Source organism: Centroberyx affinis, unplaced genomic scaffold (assembly GCF_046629955.1).
Source record: "Centroberyx affinis isolate AG114_WGS23_722 - 3 ecotype Tasmania unplaced genomic scaffold, CSIRO-AGI_Caff_v1 ptg000317l_1, whole genome shotgun sequence".
In the NCBI taxonomy this organism is placed as follows: domain Eukaryota; kingdom Metazoa; phylum Chordata; class Actinopteri; order Beryciformes; family Berycidae; genus Centroberyx; species Centroberyx affinis.
Window position 1 is genome coordinate 7,501 of NW_027278993.1, and position 12,431 is coordinate 19,931.

Consider the following 12,431-nt stretch of genomic DNA (forward strand, 5'->3'; position numbering starts at 1 on the left):
ACACACATGCACACAGATGCACAAACACACACACACACAGTCCACTGCATTCCACACTTTGCCCAATATGTGACCACAGGATTGGTATTAAAAAAAATTCTGTCTGGTGCGCATGGTAACGCCCAATCGCGGCCACTCTAGACAATGCCTAGACAATGACAAAGCCTCTTGTTGACTTTTGCTATTTAGTAAAAATATGTACATTTTTTAAATCTAAACTTTGTAATATTTCCACAGAGACTTTAGAAAGGTGAACAGTTATTTACTATATTTGTTATTTTGCAATGTTCATTTTTTTTGTTTTTCTGTGGTTGAGAATTTTGTATATTAAGAAGTTTCTTAAGCTTGTGGTCTGTGTGTGTGTGTGTATGTATTTTGGGCTGGATGATATGGACAAAATCAATATCACGATAACTGTAGACCTTGAAGTTGTGTGTTAGCAGTGAAAGTAGCTTTCCAAAACCTATAGATTTTAACAGGAACAGAGGAATGACATTTCAAGAATGTCTTGAGGATCTGTCTTAGTAGCGAAACTAGTTCTCGAGTTATTTATTTGAACAGAAATGCCCATTCTAGACCTAGAAGATCTTTGTTGGAAGCAAAATTAGCTGTCAGAACCATTGATATGAATATGAATACCCACTGAATACCTTGAAGGTCTTTGTTGGTCGTGAAACTAGCTTCCAAGAATGTAAATTTGAATAGAAATACCCCATCCGCCACATAATCTGGTTGACATTTTGATCCAGAACAGCCCACAGCAGCAGGAGTGAACACAGTGTTAGTGGGAGTGAAGTTAGAAAAACTTCTCCTTTCCTTCCATTGTGATTCAGATAGCGGCTTGTTGCTGCTGTGTGGAGTGGAGTGTGTGTGTGTGTGTGTGTGTGTGTCACTGCCAGGCTCTCTGGGGAGACTTTATACCTTAGATAACACACACACACATACACACACACACAGTTCAGATGAAGGAAACCCAATCTTACAGCCATACTGACTATTTGTATACATACTCACATCCCCATATGTGCATACACACACACATTAACACACTCATTCACACACTCATTCACACATCCAGCTCATTTCAAACTACATTCAAACAACAGAAGAAGGAAATAGAAATGTAGTGTATGTTTTCAGCCTGATGTTGACCATGATGACAGAGAAATTATGTTTTTATGACACACCCTACCACTTTCTTTTGTTCCCTTTCTCCTCGTTCAATCACATGTTTCTCCCCCTCAGTCCTCTCTTGCTGTTTTTTTTTTTTTTTACTATTTCTCATCCACCCCCCCGCTTCCTCCCAAACCAGAGTCATCTTTCCACTCCCATAGTTCCCACAGTGAAGACCAGCAGAGATTTGCTCCCTTGTCATCTTTCCAGTTTGCTCCCTCAGTCGGCCCGGTAAAGCCTCAACCTTTTGGTTAACCCCCTCCAGGCTGCGGCGAAGTGGGCTAATCCCTCATCACTCAGCGCCCCGGACCGCACCATCTCACTCACTGGGGGGGAGGGGGGGGCGGGGGGTTGTCAGGTCCAGCTCAGGTGTCGCAGTCCTGTTGCAGACAAAGGAAACCCAATCGTATGGCGGTCTTAAACGCGGGCACACACATACACACACACACACACACACATACATGACATAGACTCATGCATACGCAAAGACAGATTCATGCACACGCACTCACATACACATGCATGAACACACACATATGCATGCTCAAACACACACACACACACACACACACACACAGAATACAGACTCACAGAAATGAATACATACAAATACACACACACACACACTTATATTCTCTCTCTCTCTCTCTCTCTCTCTCTCTCTCTCTCTCTCTCTCTCTCTCTCTCTCTCTCTCTCTTTCACTTTCACACACACACACACACACACACACACACACACACACACACACACACACATGTTCTCCCTCTCTAAAAACATGATATCATTCCAGCTACCATTGTTAGCGCTCCCGGGCAACTTTAGCATTGTGCTCATGTTGTAAAGAGTAAAACAGCAGGCATGTAGGTTGTCGTTGTGTTTGAGAGGCATGCCGTACCGCGCCTGTTTGTTTAAGTTTGTTTTGTCTGTCTGGAGTTTACACAAAAACCCTTCAGAATGGAATGGAAGGATTATAACACCTACAATATGCCTGCAGGCTAGTTAGCCTCTCAAACTGTTAGCATAAGGCTTCTTGTAGCTCCTGCGGTATTTTCGAGGCAAATGAAACCCTGGATGCCTCTCTCTACCTCTTCTGTTTGTTCAAGTTGTTTTGTCTGTCTGGAGTCTGGAGTGACCAAAACCCTTAAGCATGGGATATAACATCTACAATATGACTGCAGGCTAGTTAGCCTCTCACACACATATTGACTGCATTTAAGTGTCTTGTGGCCTCTATATTGTTGTATTTTCAATGAAACCCTGGATGGCTCTCAATACCTGTGTCTGGTTAAATTGTTTTCTGTCTGAAGTTTACAAGAAACCCTGAAGAATGGGGATTATTACACCTTCAATATTGCTACAGTATGGGGGGGGGTTAGTTAGCCTCTCACACATTATGTACTGTTAGCATAAGGCTTCTTGTAAGTATTTTTTAGGCAAATTAAACCCTGCTAGCACTTTCTACCTCTTATGTTAGTTTGTTTAAGTTGTTTTCCGTCTGAAATTTACAAGAAACCCTCAAGAATGGGATTATAAAACCTAATACTGCTACAAACTTTAGTTAGCACACTGTTAGCAGCAGTCCTCCTGAGTTTCTTACTCAGGAGGCAAATGAAACCCTGGGTTGCGCTCTCTAACTTTTCTGTTTAAGGTGATTTTTGTCTTAAGTTTACAAAAATCCCCAAGAAAACACCTACAATATGGCTGCAGGCTAGAGTTACACACACAGACTGTTAGCATAAGACCTCTTGTAGCTCCTAGCATGTTTAGAGGCAAATGAAATCTCAACCCACTGCCATTTTAACGCTTCATTTCACTTATGTAATGGAAAAATACTGTCTGGTGTTTCTAACTGATTGGGATTTTGAGTATTCACTCTATCTGTGAAAACAGGGGAAATTATGTTTTAATTCCTTGCACCAGTTCTCACAGAAAACGCTGTTGTGGAATGACAGGGTTTGGACCGGCGCCTACTGTTTCTCCACGCTATTGTAGAGGCAAATAACTTGTTGTGAATGTGGTTTTTGTTTTTATGACCGGCTGACTCACTCTGTATGTTTACTCTGCCTATGAAAGTATGGTCCGGAAAGCTGTTTTCATTCCTGCCAACAATTCGCACAGCCGTTGCTCTTGTCCGAACCGTAAATTGGCCACTTAGGCTTCTCCCACCCAAACTAAAAGAAGAAAATTCCTCTCCTGATTGTCACATTCGCCTCTTTATTGTCCCATAACCAAGCTATTTTAGCTCCATTCATACTTCAACAATAGAAATACGGATTGGTAAATGACTACGATGCTATGTGAAATTGCAGTGGGGGAAAATCACAGTTATTAAGATGTAAAGACATCCTTCCCTCATCTCTCCTCTCTGTTTTTCTCTCCAGGGTCGACATGTCAAGACGGGACAACTGGCGGCCATTAAGGTCATGGACGTCACGGAGGTCAGTAAACACTGTGTGTGTGTGTGTGTGTGTGTAGATGTGTACTGAATATATCCATGAAGTATATTGTCATCATAGGTCCTACTTTTTACTGCTTGCATGCTGATGCTGCACTTTTGCTGGACAGTGGTTCTCAACCTTTTTGGCTCATGACCTTTTGAAACACAGGAACAGGAACAGTTCAACCAGGAATCACACCAAGAATGATGTCCCCTTTTCAGCTTGTTTCATTTGAATAATTGTAAGAGGAGGCCTAGAGGCTGAAAACTAGTCAGTATTTGACAAGAAAAGAAGCAAAAAATTTGAAGAAAATTTTAATAGACATGAAATTTGTGTAGTAGAAATGTTTTTCCGTTATCACATAAATCATCTTGTGACCCTCCCCAAAATTATCCCCCGACCCCCTGGGTTGAGAACCACTGCACTATGACTAATTATTTGGTAAAAAGAAGTTTTGCTCTCTTTCAGGTCAGAAGCAGTGACTGGAAAGTACATTGACTGTTTCTGTAGACTGGTTCAGAGAGGTTAAACTTTTGTTTGAAAAGGCTGGTTTCTACTGTATAACTCTGAAGAAAGATTTGTCTGCAGAACTAGTGCATTTTTAAATGCATGAAGGGGGATTTCGACAACAGTTAACATTACCAAACCCCCTGGCCACAAAATACAGCTTGTGTAGATTTGGAATTGATCCCAAGTTGGGTTTTATTTCTTCTGAAGGCCTAAATAGATACTAATACCCGACTCAAATGCTCGATGTAATGGTTAGCGCCAAAACAAACTGTTCCCCCTGAGTCCCCCCAGTCCCTCATGTCAATATTTTTCTCTCCAAAAATAGTCATAATTTTCAGGCTCATAAGTGGAGGGTTTCCAACCAGCTTAGTGTTTTTTTTTCTTTTTCTTTTCTTCATCAGAAACAAAGCTGAGTTTGTGTTTGAAGCTCAACGGATTTTCAGTTTGCTAAGGGCAGTTTAGCCTGTGTGTGTGTGTGTGTGTGTGTGTGTGTGTGTGCGTGCATGTGTGTGCCCATGGGTGCTCGCTTGCCTCCTTCAAGAAAGTTGAATAAGGACACAGGGGGCTGTTTTTGTTTTATATATGCTTATCTTGAGAAGGTGATGTGTGTGTGTTTCTGTGTTTCTTAGTGTGTTTGTGTGTGTATATATAAGCCTCCATCTCACAGCGCTGATGATGATGATGGTGATGGTGGTGAGTGCCTCTCTGCCACCCACTCGCGTTACTCATCACTGAATGAATAACGAAGTGAGGCACCGAGAAAAATATTCGCAAACACACATTTGAGGTCAGTCGAGCGTTTCCTGCCGAGACGCCCTGCAGAGGAATGAGTCTCATGGAGGCTGTCACATGGAATCCTTTAATCTGGGTTAACCGTTATAATGAAGAGGATTCCACTGTCCGTCCCCGAGGACCCCGCCGGCCCGCTCACTGTACACTCTGAAAACCAGGGGTTCATCAGGGGGGGTTCGTCTAAAGCAGTGGTTCTCAACGTGGGGTCCGGGGACCACCAGGGGTCCTTGGTGGAGGGTTCCAGGGGGTCCCCAGCGAATTGATGAATCGTTAAACTTCAGTATTATTTCATTTACAAGAAGTTAACACAATTAGAGAATGTAGAAGAAAGACTGTTTTGATCATAGCTTCACTGTTGTCTCTCTACCTACAATACAGATAGTCATGGGATTCTGGACAAAATCATATCTAACGATAAAAATATTCTCAGATTTGGGTCCGAGGGACAACATCTCATCAAATGGGGGGTTTGTGGCTCTAATGTGGACTAAATTAGGGGTCCTTGATATGAAAAAGGTTGAGAATCACTGGTCTAAAGCTCTGTTCAGGCAGGATTAGCTTTCAGGAATAATTGTTAAAACGGCATCTGTAATGTTAACAGACAATTCACTGGATAAGAGAGTGTGTCGACTCCACTTCCACATTGTCATCACACCAAAAATGTATCATGTGTTAACTTTTGCAATTGACGCTGATGTGCTGGAACAATAACAACACAATGATAAGGTCGCAACTGGACCACAGTTTAGACTTTGGGTCTGATCTGGACTTGTGGATTGTTGTTTGTTATAGTGAAATGAGAAAAACTTTGACTGTAGAGTTGTCACGGTGGTGCCATTTTGACACCGGTGTTGTTTCCCTCCTCAACACCGGCCATACCGGTTATACCGCCTGTCACTACTAGGGGGTCTAAGCGCTATCAATTCCTCTCCAAACTCACGTGTGTTAACAGCATTTTTGTAAACGGTAACACTTTTTAATCAGAGATTTATAACACTGCTCAACACTCAGAGAGTTAATGTGAGTGCAGGGCAGATTCTGGCATATTGCCCTTCTTTAGGCTCCCATTGGATTGTACTGGACACATTACTGTCACTAGGTAAGGACAAATAATTAATCCTATTCATCCTAATCTGTCATATTAGTGATCATATTAATGATCAGTATGTTGTTAGTATGTCCATTTATCATTTAGTAGCCTAACTTGAACATGGAAGCTCTGAATATGTGCTTATTTTACAAAATACAAAATAACGGTATTCCCGGTGTGGGGCTAATAACACCGGTGTGGACTCTAAGACCTTATGCTACCGGTAACACCGCCCACCGTGACAACCCTATTTGACTGTGGCGGAAACAGAACGATAACAATCTCAGTAATATCAGTTCAGACAGAACTAAAATTACAAACATGCTCCGATAATGTTTCCATCACCTCCCTCTGTAACACTAATCCTGTCTGAACAGGGCATTGGGGCTCCTCGCTAAAGGGTTTCCTGTCATGGTTCGTAAACCCTTTATGAAGGGGTTCCTCAGGGAACCTTATGGGGTTCCCTAATGGCTAAAAAAGTAATTTTTCTGTTGCAGAAACAGCTTCAAAGTTGAAAATAGATACAGTACCTGCTCACAGGCTCTGGAAAAGTAAATCCGGCTATACAATAGATAGACATTTTAGGCAACATATTTTTAGTTGTTGGGTTGTTTATTCTTCCTCAAGCAGCATTGTATTTTTCAGTAGAGTAATATTTTGCTCCTCAGGAACCTTCATGGTTCCCTGTGGCTGCAGTCTGAAGTCTTTTTACTTTACATCGATGCCTGAAAAGAATGAGCAGAGCACATTCAGTCTGTCAGAAAATATCATCCATTATGAATCCATTAATATCTCATATTTTACTACTTTGCAAGTTTGATTTCTCTCACAGCGAGGAGTGGAAAACACTCTGCTGCAGGCCTGAGATCTGCCACTGATGAACTAATCTGTAAATTATTTAAGTGCAAACAGTCACAGTTGACGTCCAGTCCACTCATCAGGGAACTAGCCGAACTCTGTCAACAAACGTGAGTCGTGTTTGCTCAGTTCGAAGGAGAGTCTTCCTATCAGAACCAGATTCCCCTCCTCAGATGACTCACATGTTAGTTTTCCAGTCTCGCTAAAGTAATCCAACATGGTTCAGAGCAGGACAGGGCAGAAATGCAGGCTGGGAAATCACCTGCAGCCACGGGCCAAGAGGCTGGAGGCTATCACATATCATCACCTCTGATATGATGAAGGCTCCTCCCTATGCACAGATAAAGAAAAACAGGCTGGAGAACCTGACATGACATTTGATTTGCTTGTACATTTAACTTTTTCATTTAATTATTCAGTTACCGTTTATGTAAATCTTGATTTAAAAGCCTATTGTATTATAGTTTCTCTACCATTGAATAGGTGTGGTAGGTCTCCCTGCCTTAAAGAGCTGCTGACACTAACAGAATTTCATCAGTCTGGTTTCAGTGGAGAGTTTTAATGTGCCATGATGGACTAAATGCTGTTTCAATACTCTGGAAACACTGAATATTAGAAAATTATCAAAATTTAAAGAGGCGAAGGCAAGGCAAACTAATTCAATGTTATCGTTTATTGTCTTTCAGTGGAATCATATCATGTCAATCATATTGTGATGAGATGAAGATATTTTAATGTCGTGACACACATTTCTGCTGTCTAAATTGATGATGACAAGCAAATTTTACTTGAAAACTCTCATAAAATGAGGTATGGTAGGAATATTATTTGAATATTTCTGTTTTGTTTGACATCACACCTAACATTACCATTCGGTTCAATGAGATGAACATTCATTTGATTATTTAACGTGATTTTGTATACATGAACCATATCGTAATATATATTGATATCGAGAAAAATCCTTATGGTTATCGTGATATTGATTTCAACCATATCGCCCAGCCCTAAAGGAAAGGTAAAATAGGTAAGTAAGGATAATAATTGAATATAGAAATTGAATATTGGCACAAAATATTAGCTATGAGTTCCTCCGACACAAAAATATCAGCATCGTATCGGCCTTCAACATTCAACATTATTTGAACCTCATGGCTGATAAGTTCGTCTGCTCTCCCGTCACTTTGCCAGGTAACCAACCAGCTTTTTAAAGCCCTGTTCAGAAATGTGTTGGCTGGTAAAATGTCTGGTGAACGAGGCGTCACACAATTATTATTGTTAGATATGATTTTGTCCAGAATTCCATGACTAAATGTATTGTAGGTAGAGAGATAACAGAGAAACTATGATCAAAACAGTCATTCTTCTACATTCTCTAATTGTGTTAACTTCTTGTAAATAAAATAATGCTGAAGTTTAACAATCATCAATTTGCCTGGGACCACCTCTGGAACCTCCCGAAGGACCGCTGGTGGTCCCCGGGCCCCACGTTGATAACCACTGCTCCAACCGATTTCCGTGGGGGAGGGGGGATCCGATTTTCCCTAACCAATCACTAGAGACCGACGCATCCGCCTGAATCTAACGTCATTTTAAGTCGACACTGATGCGTAGCCATGACAACACCAGAGGCGGTTCAGAAAGTATAGAGCATCTTTGACGACACGGAGCCAAGTAAAAACAAATAAGAGGACTGAGGAGAAATACACATGTTGGGAATATCCGAGACACGCCAGTTGATATGTTTTTTTTTTTGTTTTTTTTTTCTTTTCGGAGCGGTCATTTTCCCCACAGTTCAGCCGTTTTCTAAAATAAACACTGAGTTTGTCCGGATCCGTGCCAAGAATGACAGTTGAGCAGAGGAAGTTGTTTGCGTTGGAAGAGCTAGATATTTTCACGTTTATACAAACACACACACACACATACACACATGGGCGCCCACCGTGCACGTACGCATACGAAGGGAAGAGGTGTGTGTGTGTGTGTGTGTGTGAACTCAAGGAGCTTTGCATACAGTCACGTGTCATGGCCGCAAAACAACACAGCTACACATCTCCTTTCCTGTGTGTGTGTGTGTGTGTGTGTGTGTGTGTGTGTGTGTGTGTGTGTGTGTGTGAGCGTGTGTGTGTGTGTGTGTGTGTGTCTACTCAGCTCCACAGGCACGTCTCAGCATATGTGCTCTGACCCACATACCACTTCCTGTTCCACATACAGAGAGAGAGAGCCTGAGGAGAGAGAGAGAGAGAGAGACTAAGGAGGGAAGAGAGAGAGGGAGACTAAGGAGAGAGAGAGACTAAGGAGGAAAGAGAGAGAGAGAGACTAAGGAGAGAGAGAGACTAAGGAAGAAAGAGAGAGAGAGAGACTAAGGAGAGAGAGAGACTAAGGAAGAAAGAGAGAGAGAGAGACTAAGAAGGAGAGGGAGACTGGAGAGAGAGAGACTAAGGAGAGAGAGAGACTAAGGAAGAAAGAGAGAGAGACTAAGGAGGAGAGAGAGCAACCCACAAGAGAGAGAGACTAATGAGAGAGAGAGCCTGGAGAGAAAGACTAAGGAAGAGAGAGAGAGAGAGGGAGACTAAGGACGGGAGAGAGAGAGAGACTAAGGAGAACAGAGAGAAAGAGAGACTAAGGAGAGGAGCGAGAGACTAAAGAGAAGATAGAGAGAGACTAAGGAGAAGGGAGAGAGGGACGAGGGAGGAGAGGATGATGAAGATTGCGGAAAGAAGGGGCGATAAGGAAAAGAGAAACCAAGGAAAGAGGAGAAGAAAAGGGAGAGAGCGAGTTAAGGCTTAAGAGAGGGAGAGAGAGAAAAATAGGAGGGGGAGAGTGGGAAAGGGGGAGGAGCATTTAAACGAGGAATGAGAGAGAGGAATGAGAGGGAGAGAGAGAGAGAGAGAGAGAAGCTTGGGTTAGGTTTGTGTTTTCCTCTCTCTCCTCGCAGAAGGTTCATCTGAAGTGCAGTGGGATTATGGGACGGCTTTCCGCTGATCGGCTGCTCGTTTCTTCACCTCCGCCGCTCACATTCGCTCCCCCCCTCCCCTCTCTCCATCATACACTCCTTTTTTTTCTTCATTTAACCTCATTTTCACCTACATTTTCCTCCCTTCCTTTTGCTCTTCCTTTTCCCTCATTCCCGTCTTTCTCAACCTCCACCTCTGTTTCTGTGATAGAAAACGAGAGAGAGAGAGAGAGAGACTGAGGAAGAGAGAGCGCAAATAGAGGAGAGAGAGAGAGAGAGACTAGAGGAGAGGGATAGAGAGAGCCTGAACAGAGAGAGAGAGAGAGAGGGAGAGAGCCTTAACAGAGAGAGAGAGAGAGAGAGAGAGAGAGAGAGAGAGAGAGAGACTGAGGAAGAGAGAGAGCAACTAGAGGAGAGAGAGAGACTAGAGGAGAGGGATAGAGAGAGCCTTAACAAAGAGAGAGAGAGAGATACTGAGAGAGAGAGCAACTAGAGGAGAGAGAGAGACTAGAGGAGAGGGATAGAGAGAGTCTTAACAAAGAGAGAGAGAAAGAGAGAGATACTGAGAGAGAGCAACTAGAGGAGAGAGCGAGACTAGAAGAGAGAGAGCAAGAGAGAGAGAGAGACTGAGGAAGAGAGAGAGCAACTAGAGGAGAGAGAGAGAGACTATAGGAGAGGGATAGAGAGGGAGAGAGAGGTTACATGCTTTGGCAATAATGTTTGTTTGTGAACTGTCATGCCAATAAAGCTCCTTGAATTGAACTGAATTGAGAAAGAGAGAGACTAAGGAAGAAAGAGAGAGACTAGAGCAGAGCGGGAGAGAGAGAGAGACTTGAGGAGAGAGAGAGAGAAAGAGAGAGAGACTAAGGAGAAGAGAGAGAGAGGCTAGGAGAGAGACTAGGGAGGAGAGGATGATGAAGATTGAGGAAGAAAGAAGGAAGACGGGGCAATAAGAGGAGAAGAAACCAAGGAAAGAGGAGAAGAAAAGAGAGTTTTTTCTCTCTCTTGTTTTCTCTCTTTCTGTCAGTTTTGCACACGAAAGCAACCGGTGACATTAAAGCAAGTCCACTCTCACTCACACGCACACACACACACACACACACACACACACACACACCTCCCACTCCCACTGCTCCCTCTCCATTAAGCAGGTGTGAAAGTGGCAGTAGGCAGGTGTGACGGTGTGGGAGGGTGTGCGATTGTCTTGGAAGTAAAAAGAGAAAAATCCATTCCAGCTTGTCTTCTTACGGTCGCTCTCGTTTCTTCCTCTACCCTTCCTCTTCCTCATCATGATGATCATTTGAAGGCCGCCGCAGCGTTTTGTCACATCTGTCGGTTGCGTGTAATGTGGGTGATCTAGGAAGTCAATCTTATTCTGCTTAAAGTTGTTTAAAAAATTGGCTCAAGTGGTGATCTGCAGGTTCCTTGTTTTGTTTTTAGTTTAGTCTCCATCTCTTTGTACCTCAGCCTCACTGTGGTGTTTCAACCCGTTCTCATTCCCTATATAACATATACCTATATAACAAGTTATTTCACTGCCGTCTCAATAAACTCCATAAAATATAGCACTTTATAACGATTGTATTGTCTACTTTACAATAAGCACAATTTAAATAGAAGAACGCAGCCGGGAGTTAACGTTTCTAAACGTTGCATAATCCGTTTCATCATTGAACATACCTCTTTCTGCCCATGAAACACAGCTGATGAAATCGCGGAAAAATAGCACCAACAAAAGGTGGAAGGTTGTGGTTGTGAAAAGGCGAACCGCTCAATATTAGAAAGATGCAATACAATCTGAACCAACAGGTTGATGTTATACGAGGATATAATCAAATAAATTACAAAAAAAAAGAAAAACAACAACAAAACAACAAAAAACCCAGGGAGCAGGGCTTTTATTGTGAAGTGCTCATAGGAAGTGCCAAACGTTTTTCCGGGTGGAAGGTTACGGTTGTGAAAAGGCAAACTGCTCAATATTAAAAAAAGATGCAATACAATCTGAACCAACAGGTTGATGTTATAAGAGGATATAATCAAAAAAATTACAATAATATACTTTTGTTGGTGCTATTTTCATCAGCTCTGTTTCATGGGCAGAAAGAGGTATGTTCAATGACGAAACGGATTATGCAACGTTTAGAAACGTTAACTCCCGACTGCGTTCTTCTATTTAAATTGTGCTTATTGTAAAGTAGATGTAACGATACAGTCGTTACAAAGTGCTATATTTTATGGAGTTTATTGAGATGCCACTGAAATAACTTGTTATATAGGTTATGAGCCAAATTTATTTATTTATCTAGCAGGTGACATCAAATGGGTGTTTCTGCACTGCACTTCCCACAGATCACCTGTCAATCAAACAGTGTGGGCGGAGCTTGGATTTTCTGTTGATGCAGTTTGAGTTTCTCTTTTCTCTGTCTGTTCAGCCATGGTGGCTATCACTGCTCATGCTAACTAGCCAGTTCTTCTTCTTCTGTTGTTGATTCCAAGCAAACCGGAAACGTAAACCAGACACTGGCTGTTTAGAGCAGACAGCGGAAAAGCTTTCATCATGTTATATTGGATTTACAAGCTACCTAAACGGGAAAAAAAAAATTCACGTTAGTC

At 42.3% G+C, this 12,431-nt stretch overlaps 1 protein-coding gene across 1 annotated transcript in view; it reads left to right on the forward strand.

Annotated features, from left to right (window-relative positions):
• The first annotated feature begins 3,559 nt into the window (after positions 1-3,559).
• Positions 3,560-12,431, forward strand: part of LOC139640953 (mitogen-activated protein kinase kinase kinase kinase 4-like) — a 71,693-nt gene continuing 62,821 nt past the window's right edge. The window contains exon 1 of the mRNA XM_071515151.1: positions 3,560-3,612. Coding sequence (XP_071371252.1) covers positions 3,598-3,612 — 15 coding nt within the window. The 5' untranslated portion in view covers positions 3,560-3,597. The remainder of the gene's footprint in view (positions 3,613-12,431) is intronic.